The following is a 27,775-nucleotide window of genomic DNA, read 5'->3' on the forward strand; positions in this document are numbered from 1 at the left end:
TTAAAGGTTTACTCAAACATGTGTGAATATAACAAAACACAAGTCTAGGTATTTTTTGATGAGGTAACAACATTATGACACAACTTGAAGCTCACAGAAGTCAAAATTGAGTATATAGTAACATAGGAATATAGGACCTTTAACAAAAGATATGTTTGGAGGTATAGTAGTAGTAGTAGTAGTACTAGTAGTAGTAGTAGTAGTAGTAGTACTAGTACTACTACTAGTAGTAGTAGTAGTAGTAGTAGTAGTAGTAGTAGTAGTAGTAGTAGTAGTAGTAGCAGTTTCAGCAGCAGCCAGTAGTCAGGAGGGACAAGGCAGCCTTTGGGCATTTTTCCAATTAATATTTAAGGGGGGCCCATATGATGCATCTTGCCTCGGATCGCTATATATTTGTCTTTGGGCTTGGATAGTAGTAGTGATAAATTATATAGTTCTCATTTAGTATCTATAATAAGCTTTAGTAGTACTCGTAGTAGTCTTATCAGTACTTAAAACAGAGAAGTTGCCTACACATGAATTTGATTGAAAGCAGTCTGTTTTTGTCTGTTAGGAGGTCATACAGTGATCTAAGAGAGACAATGTAACATATATGCCCAAAGGGTGAGGGGGAGACTCTCCAAAACAGTACATTTATGACTTGATCTTAAATAAACTGTGGAGTGACAGACTGTTGACTGAGGATCTGTTGACAGAATAAATTGGTAATAAGTATTTGGTTTAGAATTTGAACTCAAGGCAAATCCACAAAAGGACCAAAGACACAAAGATCTGTGAAATCATTCTTGAAAAAATGCAATAGTCTGTTGGGGAAGATCCGATGGGGAATTTTCTGTAGCCAGTCACACACTACAGGATATTTCAGTCTTAAACCATTTTTAAACATGAGAGAAAAAGAGCAGACCACAGACATGAGGAGAACTGGATGAGATTAAAATTTTAAATATATTGGGTTTTATTCAATATTGGATTGATATCAATATCGATTGCTTTACATTAGCTGTTGAATCAATGCAATAGCTGTATACATGCATGGATCTGCTCAGCTCTCTGCTATGGTGAGGTCAGTCTGAGGACACAGTCATAAAACGGATCCATGGACGGAGATGTACTTTTAAAAATAAACACTGTTGTGATTATTTTCTGCTTTTAACATCTTCTGCTGATATCTTTTTTCTAAGTAAGATTCACTAATAAACAGGGAAGTTATGTATGTGTCTTCAGTGTTTGAGTTGTGCTTTGGGGCTTATATTGACCTATATTACACAAAATTGACTCTTGTTAGTAAGTCATGTTATAATGTTCGTTTCTGGAGTTGTGTTTTGTTTCATTCACACATGTTTGAGAAATCCTTCATTATTAGTCTGTTTACATCTCCAAAGCTCAAAATACTCTGTTCCACCTTCTGACGTCACGTAGTGGTAACACCTCCTGTATTGCCACATGACATCATCAGGTGGAACAGAATGTTTTCTGTGTTTGAGAGAAGAACTCAGCCTAAATATACAGGGTTTATGTTTTAAACATGTGTGAACGAAACAAAACACAGCTCCGGGTGTGTTTTTGATCAGGGAAAATCATTCCAGCATAGATTTTAATTATTTTTTTAAATTGTACTATAGGTCCTTTAATATCAGAGTTTGGCTCGGGGTATACGCAGAGGTGAGTAACACTTACACTGGTACCATTACAACCTTTGGTACTTACTTCATCATTTCAACTGTCATCTCAGATTGATTTTTCTGAGGCCTGTGCAATAGTGAGTGAAGCATTCTGTTTTCACTCGCTCAAATGGAACAGAGATTGTACATTTCCTGAAGTGTCCACAGAGCCGCCAGTGAGCAGCTAAATGGTGAAGTCATGTGTTGTGGCATTAAATCAATAGAGTGCTTGGTCTGAGCGACCTGATCAGAGCAGAATGATCACAGTGTTCTGTGGCACATGGCTGACAGTGACACAGGTTTGAAAGGTTTTATTCTATTATTTATTGAACTCATCTTCAGCATGTCTACAGGTCTAATGTTGTATATGGTGTCATCATATCATTTTATACAACAACCTGTCTTTAAAGAACACATCTTGTGCTTTAGCCTGCTGTATAGTTATAATCTATTATATCTGTGAGTCATTATGTTATAGTTTGCACATTGTAATCTCAATATTCATCTGAAACAACTTAATAAAAGAAACAAGTCTGCTGATTTGTTGTTGTGAAGTTGTCAGCACCTCCTATAGATAGCCACCAGAAAAAGTTACATTGTGCACCTTTATAAATATTGATTACCACTCTACTTTTTCTAGCTGCCATAACTTCCTGTACCTGGAGAATAAAGATCAAATGTAGTGTTGCATTTATTTATAACAAACATTACAACATTTCATCTAGCTCCATAGAAAAGAATAGTTTAAACTCATGTTCATCACTCACAGCTGAGCAGACAGCTGCATCACTGTTATGCGTCTGTCCCCTGTGGCTCCTCTGTACCAGGCTGTTGAATAGTCACCCAAGCATAAGATTAAGATTAGATTTAGTTTGTTGTGTGTCTGAAGTTTTGTGTCTTAATCTTAGAAATACTGCAGTGTTACTCAGCAGCTTATGTCTGAAAATGCATGTTATTTTAAGACATTGGGCTTGATGTGATGTGATCTGCTCACTTCACCATAGACTCATGTTGGAAACGCCACAGGGACTGAATTAATGTGGTGCAAAGGGAAATCTAAATGACCCACATGTGAGTCAGCAGCCAGACTCTTAGTGGCTAAAATGGGGATGTGTATGTTTGAGAACAAAACGATAAAAGAGCATGTTGTTCCTCTTGTTTAATAAGGCCACAATTAAACATACACTATTTATAAAGAAAATAGGACATACAGACAGTGACTGCAGAGGTCAAAAATATTTAAATGTCCTATATGACGCAAAATTGACTTGTGAGCTTTAGACAGTGTTAGAATGTTGCTACCTCATCAAAAATATCCTTGGAGTTGTGCTTTGTTTAATTTATGTGTGAGTAATCCTTTATTATTCGTCTACATCTCCAAAACTCAAAATGCTCTACCTTGTGATATCATAAAGTGGTAATTTTCAAGTTAACCGGTACCTTTTACCTTTTGCTTAGTAGTGACTGGCAATTGCAGGGCTGAAATTATCCGAATGATTCTAGTGACGGAGTTAAAATGCGGTGAGGCACTTCCTGTATTTCCACATGACATCTCAAGATGGAACTGTTTTATGTTTGAGAAAAGAACTCAGCCTAAATATGCATATGTGGGAATTAAACAAAACACAACTGCAGGTATGTTTTTGATCATACCTCACATACCTTTTAATACTCACAATCATTTTTGACATTGTTATAAAACTGATCTTAAGCCATTACTCCCTATCTGTTTGCAGAATATGTTCATTATCAGGTTGACTGTATGAAGCAGTGCTACAACACAAAATGAGTTTTCAGTGTAAATCCATTAACATGCACAGACTCTTGGTATTAGCCCCATAAATCACAATATCCTCCTATAGAAGACGTCACACTGTATTAGACATGCAGCGCGGACTGGTACATTTATCTGGACTACAGTATAATTACTGCACATTAACAGTGGCTGAGCCAGCCCGGCTTAGAATAATGAGTATGGGCAGAGCAGTGTGTGTAGAATTGACTACTAATCCAATATCTGCAGGAATAGAGCTTGAAATATTGTGGTATTAAGATGGTCTTGGATGTAACAGGTATCTGATTTATCTTATCCTATTTTTTGATCAATGTTATAATGTTGTTTCTTCATCACAAACATATCTCAGCTAAATAATCTGGTTGAATTCAGACCTGGAATTGCCATTCTCTACTGAACAAAAGGTAAAAGGTAGCTGTTAACTTGAAAACTAACACTTCATGACAGCACAAGGCGGAACAGAGCATTTTGAGCTCTGGAAATGTAGACAGGTTAATAATAAAGGATTACTCAAACATGTGCGTGTGAAACAAAACACAACTCCAGGTATGTTTTTGAAGTGATAACAACATTGTAATATGACTTAAAGCTCACACAAGTCCATTTTGCATAATATGGGCCCTTTGAATTTAGTCTATTTTATACCAAGCTTCCATCATGCGGATAATGCTTTAGAGGGGTTGTTATGTGCAGATTCCCACCCTCTAAAATATGCGTAAATATGGGTCTCTACCCCCTGTGGGTCTAGGGCTCCTTTGTAAATGCAGTCCTCAAAAACATACCCAGCATTGTGTTTTGTTTCATTCACACATGTTTCAGTAATTCTTTATTATAAGTCTGTCTACATCTCATAATAATATCATAATATGGGCCCTTTAATGCGTACTTTTTCAGTTCATGTTTTCAGTATTCTTTCCACCACTACCACTATATCAGCTCATTATAAAAGATCAGAAGAAGTCGAAGTTTGTCAGTCATTACTTGGGACCCCTGCTGGCCCTCTCTCACCCCTGCCTCTGCCTTGTTTTACCTGTATATTGGTGAGAGAGTGGCCATACTGTTGGTGTTATACAGAGGTGTGAGTGTATGTAAGTGGTGTGATGTTGAAATTGTCTTCTTCTTATGTCTTGTTGCAGCGGTGGCAGCAGCCGAGCCTCTGGTCCAGGGTTTAAGACGACGCCCAGATGAGGTCACATGGTCATATACAGGTTGGTGCTGTTTTTTGGTTAGTGTTGTTTTTTTGTTTTTTTGTTTTTTGTTTTTGTTTTTTTGTTTTTTGTTTTTTTACATTGAAGATGGAGCATTAAACATCTTTTCATTGTCACTCTGGTGTCATAATGTCACAATATTTCTGATAAATTTCTGATGAGAAGAAACCTCATGATAGCTACTGTGCCCAAATAATTTCCCTCATGGATCAATAAAGTTTGTCTAAGTCTAACGATTTAGCGATTATTTATGATTTCTGAGATCCATAATTTAGTTTCATTACCGGTGTCCAAATATATGACTTGCTTTATAAAAACCAAACATTTCTGAATGATGAAGTTAATGTGTCATGAAAAAGCACTGTACGTTGAAAAGAGCATGTCTGTTTTTGTTTTACAGTTGTGTTTTGACTTGAATAATAAGGATTATTAAACCAAATAAGCTCTTAACCTATAAAAGAAAAAATCACTTACAAATGTGAACAAAACATGATTTCATTTATGAAGGAACAACTTTGTAGCTAAAATTTGGTTAATATGATCCCTTTAAGCATAAACATGCCAATATATTTTATCAGTTATGTTTCCCTATGTACCTAAACATAATGCAAAACAACAAATAGATCAATAGATAGATAGATATTGATCCCAAAGGAAATTGTAAAAAAAAAAAAGTTGAGATTCTGAGTTGTGGTGTTCATCAGCTTACAACCCCCAATGTTTTGTTTAAACCAAAAGCAGCCTCATTGCATCAATCATCCATTACTCTGCCACCAGTCAGTCTAGTGACAGTAATTGGGCTTTCAGACTTCAAGCTGGTATTGTCAGAATGTGAGTTTAGCAGTTAGCAGCAACTGTCTGATGGACGCTATGTGTGTACTCACAACGTGTGCATTGCTTTTGTTTGTTGTATTATCTTTGATGTTTTTCAAAATAAATGAAACAAACACCGCAATCAAAAATAAAACATAACCAAAATCATTTTATGTGGGTTAATACATTTGCTGTGGACACTATTGAAAGGGATTTTTTCATCAAATTACACTGCATACGATTTATTTCTAATTACTCCACATAATGTATAATGGTGCTGTGTATGCCTGTCACAGTAATTACCACATTGACTTATTCAATATATGACAGATACAACAATCATTCTGGGGACTGAATGAGATTGAGCTGTTGATTAATAACTTCTATGGCTCATTACAGATGCAAACTAAGAATTTGTGTTTCATTCTGCTGTTTATTTTTTGCGTCTTATGATTTTGTAATAATATTGTACATTTAGAATAATTTTTTGTGGTTTCTCTTGTGATGCCAGTGGCATAAATTAATATCAGTATTGTTGTTTACCATCTATATTTATTTCAGTAATATATCATACTTCAAAATGTGTTACAGCGACAGGCCTTGATAATGTGTTACTGTAGGAAGTGTCGTGGTGTGGAGCAGATGGTTAAACTCAGAGCTGCTTCAGCACAGACGTCCCACTGGGAGACCTCAAACACAGACTACAGTCAGAGTCTGGAGCAGGACTCAGAGATCAGGATAAACTCAGGGCCATTACACTGATTAAGCTGCAGGTTCATACAGAATGTGCTGTCCCTATCAGTGGAGGCTTGAAAAAGATGCTACTTTACACAGCAAGTCCTCACTTTAAAATTTCATAGACATACTGTAGTTCAGTCATGCTTTGGTGACACATCATGAAAACCTTAACCAATTAATCTCCTTTCATACCTTATACACCTGATTTTTTATGCTCACTTACATTTAATCAAGGACTTTGCACCCCAAAATGTTTCTATGTATTTCAGTGCAATGTCCTTTCAAATAAAACATATCATTCCCACATAGACCAAAGGAAAAACAAATACTCACATTTTGTGCCAATTGGTGCTATCTGCTAGATCTGCTATCCCACTGAGCTCACTGTCTGACATTTTATTCTAAGATTTACTATTGCCCAGTGTATCTTTAGCATGTTGATAAACTGGCCTGCAAGTAAGTAATGTAAGTAATGTAAGTCATTTGCTTGTTTTCCTATCTCCTCTTGTGTCTGTCAGATGTCTTTTAACGTCCAATGAATCGTCCGATGATTCTGTGCACGTTTGCATGCTAGTTGCCGTTAGTTTTATAGTCACAGCACAATTCCACTGTGGTCTTCGAGCTGCGAAAACTGCTTATAAAATTATTGTGGTGAATAACTAGGATGTTTGAAAATGCTTAAGTTATGTGTGAATGAAATAAATCACAACTCCAGGTATGTTTTTGATGAGGAAACAGCATTAACATAGATCAGAAAATAGCATAATATGGGCCCTTTAATATAAATGTATCCATTTATTCACACAGGATTGCGATACTCTTCATACTTGTATCTTTGCTTTATCCTCATGTGACCTCTGCCCCACATCTCTTCTCCTCCCCGTTGGGGCCTGTTACTTTGAAACCGAACAATGATTCTGCTCTAAGTGAATCCCTGGTGTTGACTGTTATATCCAGTATTTCTCGCGCTCCGCTCCACTGCTCCTCTTGGATTTAAACCTCCATACTACTGCCTATAGACTGTTTTTCGTATGTGGTCTTTTCTCCTCTTTCTGCCTGTGTGTGGTGCGCTGAGCCGAGAGTAACTGCATTAACATGTGAAAGAGGAGGACTTCATTGTGAGACGCGATGCACAGTTTGAGTGGGGTCAGGAGGAGAGGAGGTGGAGGAGAGACACAGGAGTAATAGAAACTAAACACTGGAGGTGAATGGACTCAATAGAAAAATAGGCACAGTTTAAATGCCCTGTATGGGAGACTCACACATGTGTAGCAGAGACCAGACTGTTCTCATTAAGCCAAGACTTAAAATGAACCATTGCCATAGTTCACTGCAGAGGGTCCACTTCTTTTAGGAGATACCTTTTTTCAACATTTATCTGCAACTTAAAATAATGAAAATATCTCTGAAAGTCCTCAGGCTTAGTAGGAATCTCTATGCAAAATGCAGAGGGTAAGAGGACCATATTGGTTTCCTGGCCAGCCAGAACCACACGCTTTGCCAAAACTTCACAAACACAAGTGGATCTGGAGCTGTGTCCTGTCTCCCTTATTTCAGAGGGCGTGATTGACAGGCGGATTAACCAGTTAGAGAGACTCATGGTCCGTTCGCATTACAAACAAACATGGCTGCTTACATGTTAAAAAAAGTTTGGACAGAGGTTTTTCACCCTCTGTTGTCCAGTTTCAGTCCCTTCTGGATTCCAACAGAATGTAGAAGCTGGTGAGGGAATCATATTGAAAGACATAAACTGAAAAGTTTACAGTGAGACAATTAAGATGGAGATGTAGACCTTAAAAACAAATGTAATTTTCTAACATTACATACACTAGTGAAGTGGAGAGGGGGGAGTGTTAACGTTAATATTGTAGATTATGTTGTTTCTGATGGGCCTGATTGACAAGACAATAAACCAATCAGACAGCAAAACTAACATGGAAATTTACATGAGAAAAGTTTGAAATGGCACAAGTAAAAGAACACTATACACAGTTAAAGATTTAATTTTGAATGAGTTTTATATTTCTTACACATTTAAAAGACATATAAACTTTTGTTTGGCATTAAACAATTGGGAGAACAGGGTGCCTTATGCTCCTGCTATTGAACAGAAATTATGTCAATGTCACCAGTCTAGGATTACAATGGGGAGAGATAGGACACTTGTATGAATGTGATGAGAGTTTGAGTTTGAGTAACAATACTCTGAGTTTATCCTATGCAGAGGTGGGGACTTGCAAGTCATGACATGGACTCATGTCAGACTTGAGTCACTGTTTATAGGACTTGAAACTTGACTTAAGAAAATGAGGTAAGACTTGTTCCTCGACTTGAACTTGAAGGTCAGTGACTTGAGACTTGATTCGGACTTGAGGCCTGTTTCTTGAGAAGACACGATGCTTCTCCTAAAAAATATATATGTTTTTAGAAAATACTTTACAATTGATACATGCAGTGATTCATTTTATAGGAACAAACTGGAACATGTCCCTCCCACTTATGTGTGTTACTTTGGATGTAACTGAAGTTTTGTTATTTGGTATCCTCAAATGTACTACAGTAATATACAGTACAATACAGTACAATACAGTAAAACAGAGGGAACTATAGAGAACTACATGTTCTATGTACAATGCTACAATGCTCTCTATATACAACAACATGTACATGTACAATGATTCACACTAAGATTTTGTCAAGACATTTAAAAAAGAAAAAAAAATCATATAAAATGCAAAAATCTAAGCTGTGTTTGGTACTTTGGTTTAAAGACCTGAAATGACTTGAAGCTCAAAGCAGACAGCTTGGACTTGACTTGGATTTATGGGCCAGTGACTTGAGACTCAACTTGGACTTGCCTGTATTTGACTTGGGACTTGACTCGGACTTGAGGTCAAAGACTTAAGACTTAATTGAGACTTGCAAAACGACTTGATCCCACCTCTGATCCCATGTTTAAAATGCTGATTAGTTTTGATCTCTTCTTTCCACTATTCACAATCTTCAGATAGTCCTGTGTCTCAGTTACATAACAATACTGGTGTCTTCAATAAAAGTAGGATTCCGGCTTGTTCAATATAAACTGCAATTCTTTTATTATCAGCAAATCTCCCCTCGGTGTGTCTGGGTATAGTGTGTTTGTCTGTAAATTTTTTACATCTTCATTGTTTTATTCTGGTCCTCACAATGCCCAAGGCCACACTGCTCCAGTGTTTGGTCTGACAGACTCCGCACAGACAGAGGTAGACTTTCAATGAGGAGCCAGCACAAAAATGAGCAAAACATCATCCAAAAAAAAAGCAAACCATTTCAACATCTTCTACAATCAGATTAATACACACTTTTAAAAGTAATTATAATATGTCACCAAATTGTTGTATTTAGAAGAATGTTTATGCTGTAACCTATTTCTCCCACATTATAGCTGTTATAAGTGGTTTTGCCTTTCTGTTCAATGCTTCCTCAATATCTCAAATTTTGTAGCGCTCGGATTTTAAAATCGGATCACGCTTCTTTAAAATGTCGCTTTAGAGGTTTCTTAGAAAACATTAAAGCCGAGGCCCATCTTCAGACAGCAGCTGGTAATGAGCTAATGCAGAAATCTAATGGAGGCTGTGAGAGCTACTGACCTGGAGTGACTGTATAAATTGTCCCCTCTCTCTCTGTGCCCAATGCTGCCTCAAAATGTGTTTAGAAATGCATTTGTGTGTTGGGATCCTTCTATGAAACAAGCAGTTTTGTTGGTCTTTTTTGTGGACCAAGTCACAAATGATTTCGGCACGTCTACATATGGCCTCAAAATGGATGTAAGAAAGCTGAAACTCATGAATACCTCAACCATAATTGCTGTTTCTGCCATGTCTTTTATCCCTTAGTCATTAAAAGAACATTTTAATTATATTTTTTGCACACAAAGACATTTCGCAGCTCATCCAAAGCAGCTTCTACAGTTCTAGTCAAATTGCCGGTGAACTGCGATTCCAGCTCCCACAGATGAATACTGTTGTTGTGTCCCTGGGCAAAACACTTAACCCACCTTGCCCCTAGTGTCTCTGATCACTGTTCACTATATGAATGTGTGTGTGAATGGGTGTGCGAATGGGTGTGTGAATGGGTGTGCGGTTTCTTGGTGTAAAGTACTTTGAGTGCCATGAAGGTGGAAAAGTGCTATATAAAATGTGACCATTTACCATTTAAACTCTTTATCATCTTTCTGATATTTTAAAGTTTGAGAATCACCGCTTTTGCCTAATGGATCCAAAATTCACTGTCACTAGATATTCTGTATGAAGATTTAACCAACCAACATCTTTGGGGTCAGAAATGCTTGTTGGTGTAGATTTTGTGTCCAGACAAGCACAAAACTCCTCAGACATGTTGCTCCTCTTCTGTCTGCTGTTTTGTGTTGCGTTCATTGCCCCTCCACTCCTCTGACTCACCAGACTGTAGGTCTGTTCAGTTCTGCTCCACTTGGTCCTGCCCCTGTGGCCTCTGGAGAGATGAGGCGTTCAAATTCACAAAAACAGCACAGTCACTGACTTTTGCTGTTCACTGATTCTCTGCTGCTACAGACTGCAATCAACTCAGATTTATGGGGCTAGGGGCTGTGAATATGGTAATTTTATCAAAGCAGGGTATTTGGGGTAGACATGTCATATCACCTACTGTATATTTATTTATGCCATAGACTCCACTGAAATGACTATATATGAAACCTTTATGGGAACAATTACTTTTGCAAATACCACAATGTCTAAGCAGGATCAAACTGGGACTAAAGCCAAACTTAATTGAGCCTTGAATACTTTGCCTTGAAGACTTAGACTTAGACTTAGATGAAACTTTATTGATCCACAAGGGAAATTATTTGGGCACATTAGCTCACACATCACAATAAATATTATAACAAAGAGCAAATATATACATATATATATATATATATATACCCTTGAAGCCAAGGGAAGCCACTTGCACATGTGTCCATCAAATGTGGCATATACCAAGGAGACTCACTGTCCCCACTACTGTTCTGCATAGGCCTGAACCCTCTCAGCCAAATAATCGACCGCACTGGCTATGGATACCCACTCAGAAACGGGCCACCATCAGTCACCTCCTCTACATGGATGACATCAAGCTGTACGCTAAGAGTGAGCGAGACATCGACTCACTGATCCACACCACAAGGATCTACAGTACAGACATTGGGATGTCATTCGGGCTTGAGAAATGTAGCAGGATGGTGACAAAGAGAGGGAAGGTAGTCCACACAGAGGGGTGTCACTCCCAGAGGGAACAATAGCAGACGTTGAGGACAGTTACAAGTACCTTGGTATCCCACAAGCAAGTGGCAACCTCGAAGAGGCAACAAGGAAAGCGGCTACGGCCAAATACCTGCAAAGAGTGAGGCAAGTCCTTAGAAGCCAGCTCAATGGCAAGAACAAGGTGCAGGCAATCAACAGCTACGCCCTGCCAGTGATCAGATACCCTGCAGGGATTGTAAGCTGGCCAAAGGAGGAGATACAGACCACAGATGTTAAGACACGAAAGCTCCTGACCATGCATGGAGGGTTCCATCCCAAATCCAGCACCCTGAGACTGTACGCAGGCCGGAAGGAAGGGGGCCGAGGACTAGTGAGTGTGGGAACCACTGTCCAGGATGAAACATCCAAGCTCCTTGAGTACATCAAGGACAAGGCCCCGGCAGATGAGGTGCTCAGAGAATGTCTCAGACAGTGGGGCCCAGAGGAAGAGGTGCTGGAGGGACCATCATGGCAGGACAAACCCCTACATGGGGCGTACCACCGGAACATAACTGAAGTGGCTGATATCAAGAAATCCTACCAATGGCTTGAGAGGGCTGGTCTGAAGGACAGCACAGAGGCACTGATCCTGGCTGCTCAGGAGCAGGCCCTGGGCACTCGAGCAATAGAGGCCCAGATCTACCACACCAGACAAGACCCACGGTGTAGACTGTGCAAAGAGGCTCCTGAGACAGTCCAGCACATAACTGCGGGGTGTAAGATGCTGGCAGGGAAAGCATACATGGAGCGACATAACCAAGTGGCGGGCATAGTGTACAGAAACATCTGTGCAGAGTACGGGCTGGAAACCCCAGGATCAAGGTGGGAAACACCTCCAAAGGTTGTGGAGAATGACCGAGCCAAGATCCTGTGGGACTTCCAGATACAGACTGACAGAATGGTGATGGCGAACCAACCAGACATAGTGGTGGTGGATAAGAAACAGAGCAGAGCCGTGGTGGTTGACATCGCAATACCAAGCGATGGTAATATCAGGAAAAAGGAACACGAGAAGCTAGAGAAATACCAGGGGCTCAAGGAAGAGCTGGAGAGAGCCTGGAAAGTAAAGCATCAGTGGTGCCTGTGGTATGGAGCACTCGGGCTGTAACCCCCAAACTGGAAGAGTGGCTACAACAGATACCGGGAAAAACAACGGACATCTCAGTCCAGAAAAGTGCAGTACTGGGAACAGCAAAGATACTGCGCAGAACTCTCAAGCTCCCAGGCCTCTGGTAGAGGACCCGAGCTCAATGAGGGTGAGAGAGACCTACCACCGTGGAAGGTGAGAAACACATTTTTTATATATATATATATATATATATATAAATATTATAAAGTATATAAAAATTAACAACAAAGATAGCAAGAGGCAGGTGTCAAATAAGACATACTTATATAAGTGTAAATGTACAGTAAAAATAAAATAGAAAGATAAGTAATCAAATATAAAATCACAGCTTTATACAAGAGGTCATAGGAAGAAAGTGCAACAGTGATATGATTATTGACAGGACAAAGGGTTATCTGTCACATAAGGGCGACTTGTTGTACTGTTGTAGGGAGTATTATCTGTTACATAAGTGTGAGTCGTACAGTTGTAGGGAGTATTATCTGTTACATAAGGATGAGTTGTTGTACAGTTGTATGAATGTTCCACAGTATGGCATTAAACATATCTGTCTTCATGGAGACTGACCCAGTTACAGGTGAGGTCTCTATGGAGAGGTTTATTGCCATATACTTTGCAGCTGATGTCATCGATGTTCTCTGGGGGTGTAATGCTAACTGTAAGCATTGCTCTGTCTGAAGCTTTGTTACTCAAATTAGACTTAATATGAGCTTTAATTTAAATCCCAACAGGTGAGTTGATTTGTGCTGTTAAACAAGCCAGACATCAAATTCTAGTCATAAGTTTACTAGCATCAGTCAACAGTTTTTCTGTTGGTCACTTTCACCTTTTTGTTGAAAATCAAACACCTAAACAAGACCATGAACACCCGTACTGATCACAGCCTCCTGAAAATATGTTGTTTAAATCCATATTGGTATTTTTCCTTGAATTTTCAATCTTTAAACTCATCAATAGTCTCACAATAATACCGTGGTACCGCCATCACAGTATGTCGAATTACAAGTCTGTTTGCTTAAATTCTTGTTTTGGTGCAGCAATAGCTAAAAAAAAATGGAGTGAACTACATATACCATGATCCTTTGCTCCATTACAGTGCATTTAAATCTTAATTCTTGGGTTTATGGTAGAACAAAAGTCTTGTCAAGGCATTCTAAAAGGAAAAAGTTGCATTTTCATTTAGTTAGAGTCTACAAAATATTGCAATAAATACCGTACCATGGGATGTATATCGTGAAAATACTGTATCGAGAGATCTGATTATCGTTACATCTCTAGTCTTTGCTAATGTGTGCATTGTGTCACCATGGTAATTGGAGAAACATTCTGCCACACATGTGGAACACCCCCAGCTTGAAATCACTGCAAAGTATCAATACACCAATCCAGGCTGAACTAATATAAATGTATATACATGCCCAATACTTATTCTATAGCATATGAATGGTATAATTCCCTTGGCTCCTTTTTTTGTCCAACAGCAGTGGCTCTGGGCAGTTCCATCTCTGCAGTCTGAAGCCTCTAACTTCCAATAAATAGTAAATCAGTTCAGAACTCTATAGCCACAGACAGTAAATATTTTATGAAGAAACTCAAATTCTGCCTTCTCCCATCTTTCCTGTTTGTACATTTAGATTAAACTGTGATCAAAGTACCAGCACATGCAGACTGCTATTGTAAGGTACAGAAGCCCTTTAAGCGTATTTTCCCGTAGAGTATACACACTCCTTCTGTCATTCATAATACATTGTCTCAGATCATGTCAGCTCTGGTCTTTCTTTATGTCTGCGCGCCTCATGCATTCATTCATAAACCAGGTCTTTCTGAATACAAAGATTAAGTTTTCAGACAAAGCAACAGTTCTGTCTCCAGAGTAGCTTTATGAAGAGAGCGGATTTGATTTGTGCCAATGTGAAGTATTGTAATAATAATGTTAATATATGATACTAATACAGTTGCATGCATATTGGGTTTTTACATCATCATAATTAGCCCGAAGGATGTTGGAGAGATTTGACAGTTAGCACATTAGCGGTCATATTAAAAGCCTGATGCAATGGTCTAGTAATCTGTGAAAGAAAAATGTTTCTTATATCTGTGTTCATTTTAGCTCAAAGTTTATTTAATTTCTGTCTGTGGGTAGGTATTTATCACACTGTGGGGAGGAAAATCTGTATACATCCTGGTAACCTCCCTCCCTTATGGGCACAGAAATCAGGTCCCTGTCACAAGAATCCTTTCATTTTAGATCAACAGATAAACATAATTAGAACATGTTAAAACAGATTAAGATAAAATAAGATAATCCTTTATTGTATCCCATGGCAGAACTACAACAGGCGGTGTGATTCTAGCTCCCACCAATGAATGCTATAGGGCAAGACACTTAACCACCTCGTCCCTAGTGGCTGCGTACACTGGTGTATGAATGTGTGTGTGAATGGGTGAGTGGTTCCTTGTTGTAAAGTGCTTTGAGTGCCTTGAAGGTGGAAAAGTGCTATATAATAATGTGACCATTTTCCAAAAGACACTACAGCAACATAAGCCTAAACTACAGCAACATAAGCCTAAACTACAGCAACATAAGCCTAAACAAGCAAGTAGTATAACTCAGGCGTCCCCAGACCAGACCATCTGGTACTGTCAACTTTATAAAAAATAAAAAAAAGTCTACCACATTTACTTATGTATAGTGAATATTAACCTGAACAGCCAACATTATTTTCAAAGTATGAGAGAGCATTTTGTGCTGTTATTATTAGCCCCACCCCATAACACCATTCCCTGAAAAAATTATGCTTGTCTGTGTGCAGGTAGATAGTGGAACATTCCAGATTAAACAATCACATCTCTATGGATTTGAAAAATACTCATTTTTTTTTTTTTTTTTTTTTTTTTTTTTTTTAAGGAAACTTAGGACACTTACTTACTTGAACAGTTTGGAGCTTGCATTCGTTTTAGCAGCTTTCAGTCTCTCTAAATGACTCATCAATTAAAAATGCATCAACTCTGAGTCCATCTTGAACTGTGGTGGCCCTGTTTTATTATTGATTGTGGAACTGTTGGTGAGATGCAAGAGGCGAGAAGTTGAAATATTTAGCGGTAACACAGAGATAATGTAGATCTGAATACTGCTTCATGTGTTAAACTGAGCCCACGGGCTTTTGACATTTTAATATTTGATTTATATTCAGCTATTTCTGCAGCAGAGACACAAACAGGAGCAGACAGGCACCAAAAACTGAACAGCTACATTATTCAGTGAAATAGTGTGGTTTGTTTTTAGCTGAGAAAGATGACAAGAAGAGATTGGGGAGTGTCTGATAAAGCTTGATTTGGAACTATACAATCAGAGCCATAAGCTGCTTTCCACAAGAGGCGGAACAACCTAAAAATGCATAAATACTATTCAACGTGGTATTTAGACATTTCAAAAGAGACTGTTAGCTCTGTCTTCCTAATTATGCAAGTGTAGCTGTCAAAAATTGCATTGAAGGTTCTTCATATTCTAATATACACAGTGTATTCTGCTTTACATTGACAAGTACATTGAGTCAGCTGGAGCTACTACTGTATATCACTATGTATATCAGTGACTGACTGTATTAACACTTTGCATCTGATGTAATCAACTTTCCCTGGCAGGTGTGAAGATAATTGAAAGCACTTCCCTGTTAGAAGTTCTGAAAATCAAATACCTAAACAGGACCAGGAACACTCGTCTTGATAACAGGCTCCTAAAAGTGTGTTGTTTAAATCCATTTTGCTTTTTTTTTTCTTGAAGTTTCTTTTTTTGACAGTGTTGTGTTGTGTCCCCAATGGTACCTGCTGAACATTCCTCCAATAGAGATACATGTAAAACACCCCCAGCATGATGTCACTGTGAAGTCAAAGTCAGTACTTGGTGTTGTTTTGTAGCAGTTCTCATGGTCGTGTTGATGCTATCTTCTTACAACACAAAAAAAATGTGATCATAGATATTCCCGTGTTCATTAATGTATTGATTTACTATTTGAAAAAAATATACAAATTGAATGGGTAGTACTAGTGTCAATAGTAGTAATACATTTTTTCCTTCAAAGTAGCAGCACTGGTACAAGACTGTCATTTGCAGAGACATTTCTTTTACATCTGTGTAAAAACAAACTGGTCTTTTTGTTCTGTCATTCATATCACATTGTCGTTTTCCTCCTCATTATATCCATGTGTCATTCCCTCATCTCCTGCACGTGTAGCTTTGCACAGTATGTATTCCCAATGCAAATGTCTGGTTTAACTGTCAATCATCTCCTGGTTCACCTCCATGTAAAGCACCTTGTTTCAGTCCCAGCCGCTGTGTTCTTTATCTCCTCTCATCCCTCTGTCATGTCAGCTTTCTCCTCCCACTCAAAGTCTTATTTCTGCAACAACCAAGGACAATATGCTTTAGCTATTTTATTATTGTTAACCAAAAGCAGGGGAAAAAAAATTACATTATTTGATCGTAGGATAGCTGTACTAAAAAATTATATAAGCAGTTATTCATAAGAAATTAAGACTAATAGCCTACTCTCAATGAAATTAAGCAATATGCATTGTTCTTTCACTGTGTCTGGTTCTTGTGTTGCTATACACCACCTGCTTGTCTGTATGTTTCTGAGTGTTGTCACAATACTAAAATTTCAAACTTGATTTTGATACTAAGGACACAATACTTGATATCAATACCACACTGATGATTAAAAACACGTATCAGTAATCCTTCAGTCATCCAGATTGGTTCCATAGTGGTCCGTAAGCGTACTCTGTGTGGTCTTATACTTGTTCTGATACAGCTCAAGTTCATTCTAAAGCTCTTCAGGAAAGGTTCATTTCTGTCCTGTGAATGTGATTTTTCTAGTATCGATACCTGCTCAAATGAGTACTGTACATAGTTTCGATACTTGTATTAGTATTGATTAGTATCAGTTTTTTATACTTTCAATAACCTATGGTTTTTCCTGAAATGTTCCACAGTATGACATTTAAATTTATGAACCTTGGGTTTCACTTTGTGGAAACCGTCTGACCTCTCAGCATTAGGGTACTTTTTTATTTAACCAATCGCTGCTATTTGGTCATGACGTATGTAATGTGCCACTAACGGAGCTAACTGGTATATTAAACTTTTCCCAAATCCCATAGGAAGAAGGCAATAACGTCTTTCCTCTTGATAAAAACATTCTTTTTGTTCCCACTTTAAATCCTTGATATCGGGAATCATTGCTAGCACAGAATGTATGGCTTTTCGCTGACTGGCTGGTGCCCAGACTCGCACTTCGGGGGTTCTTGCAAACCATCTAGTGTATTCTAATTCCAGACCTAGTCACTGGAGAGAAATTAAATTCAGTGGAGGTACTAGGTGGTGCCAGCAGTGGCTGTTGATGTCTTAAAAATGCACCTGCTTGTTTCCACATATATAGATGAGTTTAATGCCATACTGTGGAATGTTGTATGAAAAGCAAAAATATCTCCATGTAAACAAGTAGGTGGCATACCCTCCTTCAGAGAAATCACATAGCGCACCTTTAACTTTGTCTCATAAATATATAAATACTAGTTGTAATTTATCTGATCAATGAAAATACAATAATCACAAATGTCATATAAGAGATACAGTAGACAGTTGTTGTGGATTGTTGTGCAATGTCTGGTGACTGGTTGTGTGTCTATTGGGTTAAATGAGGTCAGATTAAGTGGTATTGTCCATCACCGTGACCTCATGTATGGAAACTCCAATAGACACCAATACTGTCCATTCATGTGTGATATCTGACAGTTACAGCAGCTGCTCTAATCTCATTATAAAGACACAAAAAGCACCTCACACATGCACTCACAGAATAAAGACATGCCCTGGTTTCTGTAATCTCGTCTTCACTATTGTCAACGAGTAGATGTGCAAATACTGTGTGTGTTAGATTATATAAACAGGAATTATTTAGTCAGGAGTGTACGTACATGCCTTCTAAGGATTATTTTATGATCGCCAAATACATATTATTTCCTCTTATGTTAATCATTAATCAAAATGCAATAGAAATTTCCACTCAGATTATTGGTATATAATAATAATCCTAAAATCTGCAGTACACTAATCATAAATCTAAGAACCAGATTATTTTATTCTTGTAAAACTTAATCTAATAATTTTGTCTGTACATATATATAACTGTGTGGATGGATGGTGTATATATAATGATTTATCCATCTAATGCGTCCAAATGATACTTTACATCCAATGTCATAACATTTGCTGTGGATGTGATTCTAACTGTAGGCATTGCTCTGTCTGACACTTGGTTAGACGTTTATCTGAGATTTTAGTTAACAAAGTCTGCCCAGAAAGAAATTAAACAACAACAGTTGATCTGATTTGTCTTGTTAAATAAGTTCCTCTCAAATAACATTACAGCCACAACCTAGACAGCATTAGCCAACTGTTTAGTCTTAGTCACTCACACCTTTAAACCAGACCGTGAAGGCTTACATGTGTAAAACCCCCAGCATGATGTCACTGCAAAGCATCAATAGAATTAATCAAGTTCAACATTTGTGCATTTACCTTTGGATATTTCATAGCAAAGTACAATACAATCAATGGGAAATACCATCTCTTGCCCCCAATATCATTACATTACTGGATTCAAAACCACCAGTCGAATGTAGTATCTCTTTGCCATGAGCAGGCCTGTCACAATAACAAATTTTGAAGTGCAATTTACTGCTAAAATAAATATAGATGTTAAACAAATAAATACTGAAACAAACCATAAAGCAGAATTATTATTATTATATGTAAGTATTTTAATGCACTGTATTGTAAAAAAAAAAAAAAAAAAAAGAGCTAGTAGTTAGTTAGTTTATGTCTATAATGAATTATAATCAGATTTATAATTCAACCTTGTTCATCTTAAATCTAATCATAGTACAGAAAAATAATCACATTTTTTATCTATATTGATTTATTTGAAGTCGAGATAGTAATTACCGTGACAGGCCTAGATGTCATTATGACTATGTCATTATGCTCCACCATGTTGCCTGTTAAAATTGTGCAAAAGAAGAAAGTGATCTGCACTGCAGCTCTTCAAAGCTCCCAAAATTTTATTTCAATAACACCACAATGTGACTTTCGGGTCAAGCCCTTCCTCAGACATGAACAGTTAAGGTCACCTGGTGACCAGGTCACCTGACCCACCAGGTGATCAGTCCCAATAAAAGAACATTTTTTGATTACAATTGTTGAATGGAATCTTTAGTACAAAACAGGTGTTCACTCTGTTTTAAAGCGGTGTATTGGTTTACCACAGCCAAAGTATTTACACTATTTACAATTTATATACAAAGAAAAAAGATCAATTAAAAAACACAGAAGACCAGGATATCTGCATCAGCACTGCAGACATGGAAGTATCATTGTAGGCACACACACAGCCACAGACTGGAGTGATGATGTCAACATTTTGAGGCACAAAATTGATCTTAGGTCATAAGACTCCTTTTCTATCTATAGGAACATTAAACCAGAAGATATGGGGGCAGCGGTACCCGACATGTAACAGCGCTCGTCAGTCTCCGGTCGATGTGGATGAGACCTTCACACAGGTCCGACTGCAATACCAGAACCTGCAGCTAGAGGGCTGGGAGCGCCGAATATCTGAGAGCAGCACTGTACGCAACAACGGGACAACAGGTATGAGACTATAGTATACTTACAACTGTGTAAATTAATGATACCATTGAAGATAAAACATAAAAATGTGTTGAAAGATTGCCAAAATGTTTTTAATAAAAATATGTGTTCATAAATGTGGGCTACAGCTGAAATTGACCTGTTTACCCTCTCAAGTGCACCCTGCTGTAGTGCTCATGGGCCAGAATGGCAACACTCTCTGATGATAGACATTTTCTGTAGCCACTGGGGATGCACCGATACAATACCGATACTATATTGCCATCGATATTGAACATTTTGGTGGGTAGGATATTGGTTCAGCCTTTTATTCCATTTTAGGCTATAAACTATATAAGACATTTAATACTGGACTTTTTGGATTGTTTACTTTTTTATATTTTCTAAGCTATAAAGGATAAATAATAGTTACAAAACACATTCACCACATTCTCACAAGTACTCACGAACTCACACATCACATTCCTTTAGCCCTATGGCATTTATACATTATGTAATAGTTTGAAGCTGCAGTATTTTTCATCATGCTCTATGATTGCTGTAATCCGTATGATTTTCTGGATTTTTCTTGTATTGTTTGTTTTGGCTTTCTTATATAAAAGGGGATATTACAGATTGAAGATATGAAATTGTAGCGTAACATAATCCCCCCTCGAGGAGACCCTTATCTTCAGAAAAAGCTGTGAATCTGGGCTAAAGGTGAGACACACAGGGTTTAAAATTGGGACAAAGCAGAAGAAAAGAACATAAAAGAACAATTACAGTTGAGATTGGAGAGGAAATAAAGGAATAAGTCACAGAGGAGCAGGACCAGTAGACAGACAGTGATGTCAGATATGGCTGGTGTTTAGAGGCAAAACTGTTTGCTCATATTACACTATTTTCTGATTTGTTATAATGTTGTTTCCTCGTCAGAAACTTACCTGGAGTTTTTGTTTCATTCACAAATGTTTAACACGCATGCATATTTAGTCTTCGTTCTCTGTTCCACCTTGTGATGTCATGTGTTAATACAAGAAGTGCTCCATTGTGTTTTTAAAGTCCATACACCTTCACTACAATCATTTGGAAAATTTCATCTCTGCAATTGTCAAGCTTTACTAAACAAAAGGCTAACTGTAACTGCTAACTTGAAAACTACCACTACATGAGGTGGAACAGAGCATTTTGATCTTTGGAGAGGTAGACAATAATAAAGCCTTACGCAAACGTGTGAATGAAACAAAACACAACTCCAAGTGTGTTTTGACCTAGACTGTATAAAAAAGTCGATTGAGTGTGATGTCACCCATAAGAGACCAAAATTACGAGGCTTACAGCAGCAGTTACAGAGAGAGGGATGGCAATATTCCGATGTAAGTCCATGGGAGCCAGGATCAGTAGGAGCTGGAAGAGCCCGCATGCGAACTTCCTATTTGGCTAGTGTGTTAGCTATGTCCATTCATATATACAGTCTATGGTTTTTAATGAGGAAACAACTTTCCAAAATGGCTAAAAGCTCACAGGAGTCAATTTTCTGTAACATGACACCTTTAATGTGTCATACTGAGGGACAGAAATGGAAAAAAACTGTAATAATAGTAGTAGGGGCACTATATTTTTAACATTTCTCCATGGAATACCCGGGTGTTTATCTTTGATCCATAGTATGTCATTAAACTTACCTAAACTTATCTTTATTCATTTACAGGTGTTTTAGTTGCAAGAAAACACATGACCTGTAACTTGGCATCACCTGCTTGTCTTCAGTGAGATTGATCCGTTTAGTGACATACGTTAGAACAGAGCAGTACAATTTCCATGGAGACAAGCAGGTGGCGAATCCTGCACCAGTAAAGTTACATAATGCACTATTAAGAAAGAAGTGTATCATTAATACTTTGAAAACGATTGACTGAAGTATCTCTGTCTGTTTCAGTGGTGATTGATGTTGGAGGGGAGTTCTTCGTCAGCGGAGGAGGTCTAACTGACCGTTTCAAAGTTGGGCGCATCTCCTTCCACTGGGGGCGCTGTAATGCAACATCAGAGGGTTCAGAGCACAGCCTTAATGGGATGAAGTACCCTCTGGAGGTATATTTAATAGTGTTTTACTTAGTGTTTAATGCACATGTCAAAAAAATTGCATTGTATTGATTTCTCCCTGTGCTTCTCTTGTTCAGATGCAGATTTACTGTTACGATGCTGAAACTTTTGAAAACTTAGATGAAGCCATTAACGCAGAGGGGAGAATTGCTGCTTTGGCTGTGCTCTTTGAGGTCAGTGTTTTATTGCAACTTTTATCTAGCCATAGCATCTAGCCATCTCTGTCAAGTCAGTCTGCTTTAATCTACACTTAGCACACAGTGTGCAAAAAAAGAAGTGGAAACAACTAGAACATGGTTAAAAGCTCTGAAAAGTAAATTTTGCATAATAGGTCTGCTTTAAGGTCATTGTTTTTGTCTTACCTAAACAGTACTTGCCTGTAATTGTATTCTAAAGTAAAGTGTATGTATTTTAATAAAATATTTTACTGTCTAGGGAACACTGATTTAATGATTTCAAGGCCAAGTTTTTAGGTTGTCTTGAGTGTAAAATCTTGTGTTCACAGATGAGTCTGGATGAAAATGAGAATCTGACAGCTGTGATAGATGCAGTGAACACCGTCACTCGGTTTGGTATGTCCTCAAAATTAGCACTAACATTTGGGCACAAAATGTTTTTTGGGGGATCTTTTAGGTCATAATGTTCTTCCTGTAGACTGTATTGATAAATGGACATAGCTAACCCACTAGCTGCCATGTTTCAAATAGGAAGTGATCACGGGTACGGTTCCAGCTCCACTGACATCGGCTCCAATTCACTTTGTATTGATAAAACGCCTTCCCTCTTTCTGTAACTGCTGCAGTGAGCCTCGTTATTTTTACCTTAAAATGTTCGTATTAACTCTCTCATGATCCTGGTCTTTTTAATATGCTCTTTTGTCAGCAAATCAATTCCTATATCTAATATTGCTTCCTGCTCCAAATTCACCGCTATAACTGCAAGCCTTGGTGAACTTCATTTGACTGGAGCAGTACTCTATCTGTGGTGTCACACTCCTTTAGTCCACTTTTTTATACAGTCTATGGTTGCCTCATCAAACACATACTTACAGTTGTATTTTGCTTAATTCATGATTTCATTAATCTTTACGATGTCCTCTGAGCGCTCAGAAAATACACTTGTGTGAAATCCAGATGAGGGAGCGTAGACTGATAGAAAGTAATGTGTACTTTCACATGCTGCTTATAAGAACCATGCACATTTGTCTAATCAGATTTGTTTTTTCCCATCATTTAGCACTATTGTTATTATTTTTTATTTATTTGTTTTTTCAGGTAAGACAGAGCCCATTGTGCCCTTTGTCCTGCAGTCTCTCCTGCCCAACAGCATAGATAAATACTACATCTATAATGGGTCCCTCACAGCTCCGCCCTGCTCTGAGACTGTGGAGTGGGTCATATTCAAGCACACTGTCCCCATCTCAGAGACACAGGTGAGTCCAGATAAACAGACTCAGCAAATGTGTGATTTTAACTGACCAAATTATATTAAGGAAATAAGTAAGTAGTTATTTTTATTTTGAAGCTGCTACAAGTATAGAATAGAGAAGACTTGTCCACAGTGGTTTGTCTGTTTCATTGTGGAAATATAAACATTTGTATGTGCAAAGACTAGAACTGAGGCGTGCATAGCATTTTGTGAAGGTTTTACTTGAAGTGATGATTCCGTGGAAATAGAAAGTTCAGTTCATGCTTCAATCCATGAAACATATAGACTGATAACATTTTTGCAATACTGTGGAATATTATAGCCACAGGAACAACATTTCCATGGAAACGAGCAGGAGGCGGCCCTCCTCCAGACCACAAAAGAGTCTGTTTTGTGGTGATGCAAGACACTCACAATATGACACAAGTTTTTATGTTTGACAAAAAGCTTTTATTTTAAAAGAAAAGAACATTTTTATCTAGCATTTTTCCACCTTCAAGATTTTACTTCAAGGAACCATTCACCCAGTCACACACCAGTGCACATAGACCTAGAGGCAAGGTGGTTTAAGTGTCTTGCCCAAGGACAAAGTGACAGCATTCATCTGGGGGGTTGGAATCGCATCACCAACTGGGTAGCATGTAGTGGGTACCAAGTTGCCTAGTGTATAAACGATACCCACTACATCTTATAGAAGAAGAAAAGAGGAAGATGTCTCACTTTTTTCCTGAGGGAAGGAGTGTGTTTGCTCAGACACATGAAAATTACACACAAAATTAGGAGGAACATTGAACATAATAGCATACAAATTAAAATTTTTACTTCAAATGAACTTTTTGAAACCAGAGTGGAGTTTTGTCATTATAGAAACTTCCTGATTATTCAGACAAAAACTCATTATAATTAGACACACAGCAGAAGTATTTTAACCCCAAGTGCTGCTTATACAATATATTTATACTGGGGCAGGACAAATGTTGCTCAGATACATGGGAAAAAATGGGTACTTCAAAGTATTCATTTCTTCTCAAATCCAGTCTCTAATGGTGGCTCCCTCACTCTGGGGTCCTGTCCTCAGATCATTATTCAGATTGCATCAGTAGAGGTTACAATGACTGAAGGTTTCCCAGGGCTTTTGCGCTTTCAACTCACGTTTGTCCATTGAAGTTTATAAAGACAAAACTGTTTAAACAAGACATATAGTACAAGAACAGCAGTGATAAGCAGCAGTCTGTCATTCAATATTAATGTACTAGAAGATAACACAAATGTAATAAACAATGTAGTAATTGTCCAAGCATATCAGTTATGATCAGGCATAATGACTGTTGACTAACTACATACATCTGTGACATTTGACCATTTAAAGTCATGTAAATTAGAGCCAGATGATCTGAAAAAACAAAAACAAATTTTCTCCCTACTTTTGCAAAGACAATAAGCTTATTAGCGAACTTATGAACTCAGTAAGGTCTGCCAAAAACTTACCCCTACCCCAACCACTTATGCTGTTGATGTTAGCGTTAATGTATGTGCTTTTGTGTCCTTGTAAATTCTTTGTAATGTGTCTAGGAATAAAAGAAACAAAAGAACAAGCTGCGACTAAACAGAACACTACATTACATACATACTTACATTAAGACCAAACTCACTATGCTCAAATCAGGATAAAACTAGGGCCAAATATCAAACCAACATTCACTTTCCATCCTCTAGACAAACAGTTCTTCAAGTTAGAACTGTAGTTACAGGACTACGTTCATACCATACTCGCCCTTATTTAACAGATAACCCTATGTCCTGTCAATCACTATTTCATCTTTGCACTGCTTATGTAACTGTGATATACTGTATTTATATTACTATATTTATATTTATATTTATATTACTTGTACATATACATTTCTATAATTATGCCTCATTTCTCACCAGTCTCTTGCTATTTTTGCTACTTATTTCAAAAGTATTATTACAATTTATATTTTTGATCCTTGTTGTTATATTATATTGTGATCTGTGAGCTGCTGTGTCCACATAATTTCCCTTGTGGATCAATAAAGTTTGTCTTAGTCTAAGTCTAGTTACAAATTTGACTTGGCTTATTTCATTAGTTGTCCCTTTGTTTATTTTTTCTTGTGTCTTGTTCTCACAGTTGGAGGTGTTTTGTGAGGTGCTAACGTTGGAGCAGTCTGGATACGTCATTCTCACTGACTACCTCCAGAATAACTTCAGAGCGCAGCAGCAGCAGTTTATGGGACAAGTGTTTGCCTCCTACACCGGGGTCGAAGAGGTCCTCACTCCAAGTATGACAACACATGATTTAATACAGATATATATAATGACTATATGACTATCTGCAGACTAAATCATGGTTTAAACTTAGTAAGACCTTACTTAATCATCATAACTATTTACAGAGAGGCTTTTTTTTTTTAAAAAGATGCATTGAGTAACTTTTCCTGTGGCTGGTCCATCAATAGCAATATACTCAAACGTAGTACTCTAGTGCTTTGGGAATCAGTAGTGAGACAAAGAAAGTTTTTAATTGTGATATTTGAAGAGGATAGTCTTCTATTATGAATTGATTGACTTCACAGTTTGCTTATTGCAACCATCTAAATGCCTCTCCTTGTTTGAACATAATTATTACCTGGGTATTTTATCTTGATTGTAACCTCTAACTTGGATAACCCCTAAATTGACATTACTAACATCCTCCTCTCCTTCCTTTTGCAGCGTGCAGCTCTGAGCCTCAGAATGTGCAGGCTGACGCTCAGAATGATACAACAGTGGTGGTGATGTGGGAGAGGCCCCGCGTGGTCTACGACACCTCCATCGATTGGTACCTGGTGACGTACCAGAGGCTACAGGGGCCCCAGCAGAGCCCACAGGAGTACAGGACCGACGGGGACCAGGACGTGGTGAGGGGAAGAGTTTACAACATGTTATTTTAGTTTTTTTATGTTTTTGTGTGTATAAAACCTACATCTATAGGTTTCAGAGAGATGAGAAAGTAGCACCATTGTCATGAAAATTAATGGAATGGTACAAAGAAACTGTAAAAAGCAACTGTTTGGTTAGACATAAAATGTGCCAAACCACGCATTTAAGCATATTTGTTGTATTTATGCATTTTTAGTCTTGTGTGTGTATATTTGTGTTAGCATTTAGAAAAGGGCTACCACCCAACATTAAATATTTTCTTTTTGTTAACAGTGTCAAATAAAGTTGTCTCTAAAATGTGTACACCTGTATTGTATTTGCCAGGGCGCCATCATCTCCAGCCTTCTGTCCAACAGCAGTTATGTTGTGCAAGTGGTGTCTGTCTGCACCAACGGGCTCAGAGGGAAGTGGAGTGACCAGATCATCGTAGACATGCCCCAGGAGGACCCAGGTACTTCAGTATAATCATATCTACTGCAGTACTGAGCAGAGGTGGGTGATACATTTGACTCTGTTGCAAGATAACATCAAATTTGTTGTTGAAAAGTGAAGTAGGCTATATTGCCTATATTAAGGAAACTTAAAACATTTTATTAAAAAAAGAAAAGACACTAACCTGAAGGTTGGCTTTTGAGATATAGGAGTGACATTGTGTCCTTGGGCATAATGCTTCCCCTTATATTTATTCAAATTTAAAGTGTCAAATTCTACAAACACAGGTGTGTGTGGTTGAATGGTTTACTGAGGTAAAGTGTTTGAGTGACTAAAAAGTACTATATTACTGTTTATTGACCATCATTGCAATTTTGTTTGATATTTTTTCTGTTCTCTTTAGAGACTGATTCAGATTCTGACACTGTCTCACCAGACACAGTCTTTAACAAAGAGGTACAATTATTCATCTTCTTTCATTTATTGTATTTGATTTATCATTTTCTGCATCTTTTAATGCTTTAAATGT

The 27,775-nt window shown here is 37.9% G+C and overlaps 1 protein-coding gene across 1 annotated transcript in view; it reads left to right on the forward strand.

Annotated features, from left to right (window-relative positions):
* The window catches only part of ptprz1b (protein tyrosine phosphatase receptor type Z1b), a 59,169-nt gene that overhangs the window by 15,765 nt on the left and 15,629 nt on the right, over window positions 1-27,775 (forward strand). The window contains exons 2-10 of the mRNA XM_055153992.1: window positions 20,182-20,361; window positions 22,280-22,431; window positions 22,521-22,616; window positions 22,949-23,015; window positions 23,718-23,875; window positions 26,024-26,174; window positions 26,608-26,792; window positions 27,139-27,265; window positions 27,650-27,702. Coding sequence (XP_055009967.1) covers window positions 20,182-20,361; window positions 22,280-22,431; window positions 22,521-22,616; window positions 22,949-23,015; window positions 23,718-23,875; window positions 26,024-26,174; window positions 26,608-26,792; window positions 27,139-27,265; window positions 27,650-27,702 — 1,169 coding nt within the window. The remainder of the gene's footprint in view (window positions 1-20,181; window positions 20,362-22,279; window positions 22,432-22,520; window positions 22,617-22,948; window positions 23,016-23,717; window positions 23,876-26,023; window positions 26,175-26,607; window positions 26,793-27,138; window positions 27,266-27,649; window positions 27,703-27,775) is intronic.

This window comes from Boleophthalmus pectinirostris, unplaced genomic scaffold (genome assembly GCF_026225935.1).
Source record: "Boleophthalmus pectinirostris isolate CB_2022bp ecotype Guang Dong unplaced genomic scaffold, ASM2622593v1 HiC_scaffold_18, whole genome shotgun sequence".
In the NCBI taxonomy this organism is placed as follows: domain Eukaryota; kingdom Metazoa; phylum Chordata; class Actinopteri; order Gobiiformes; family Gobiidae; genus Boleophthalmus; species Boleophthalmus pectinirostris.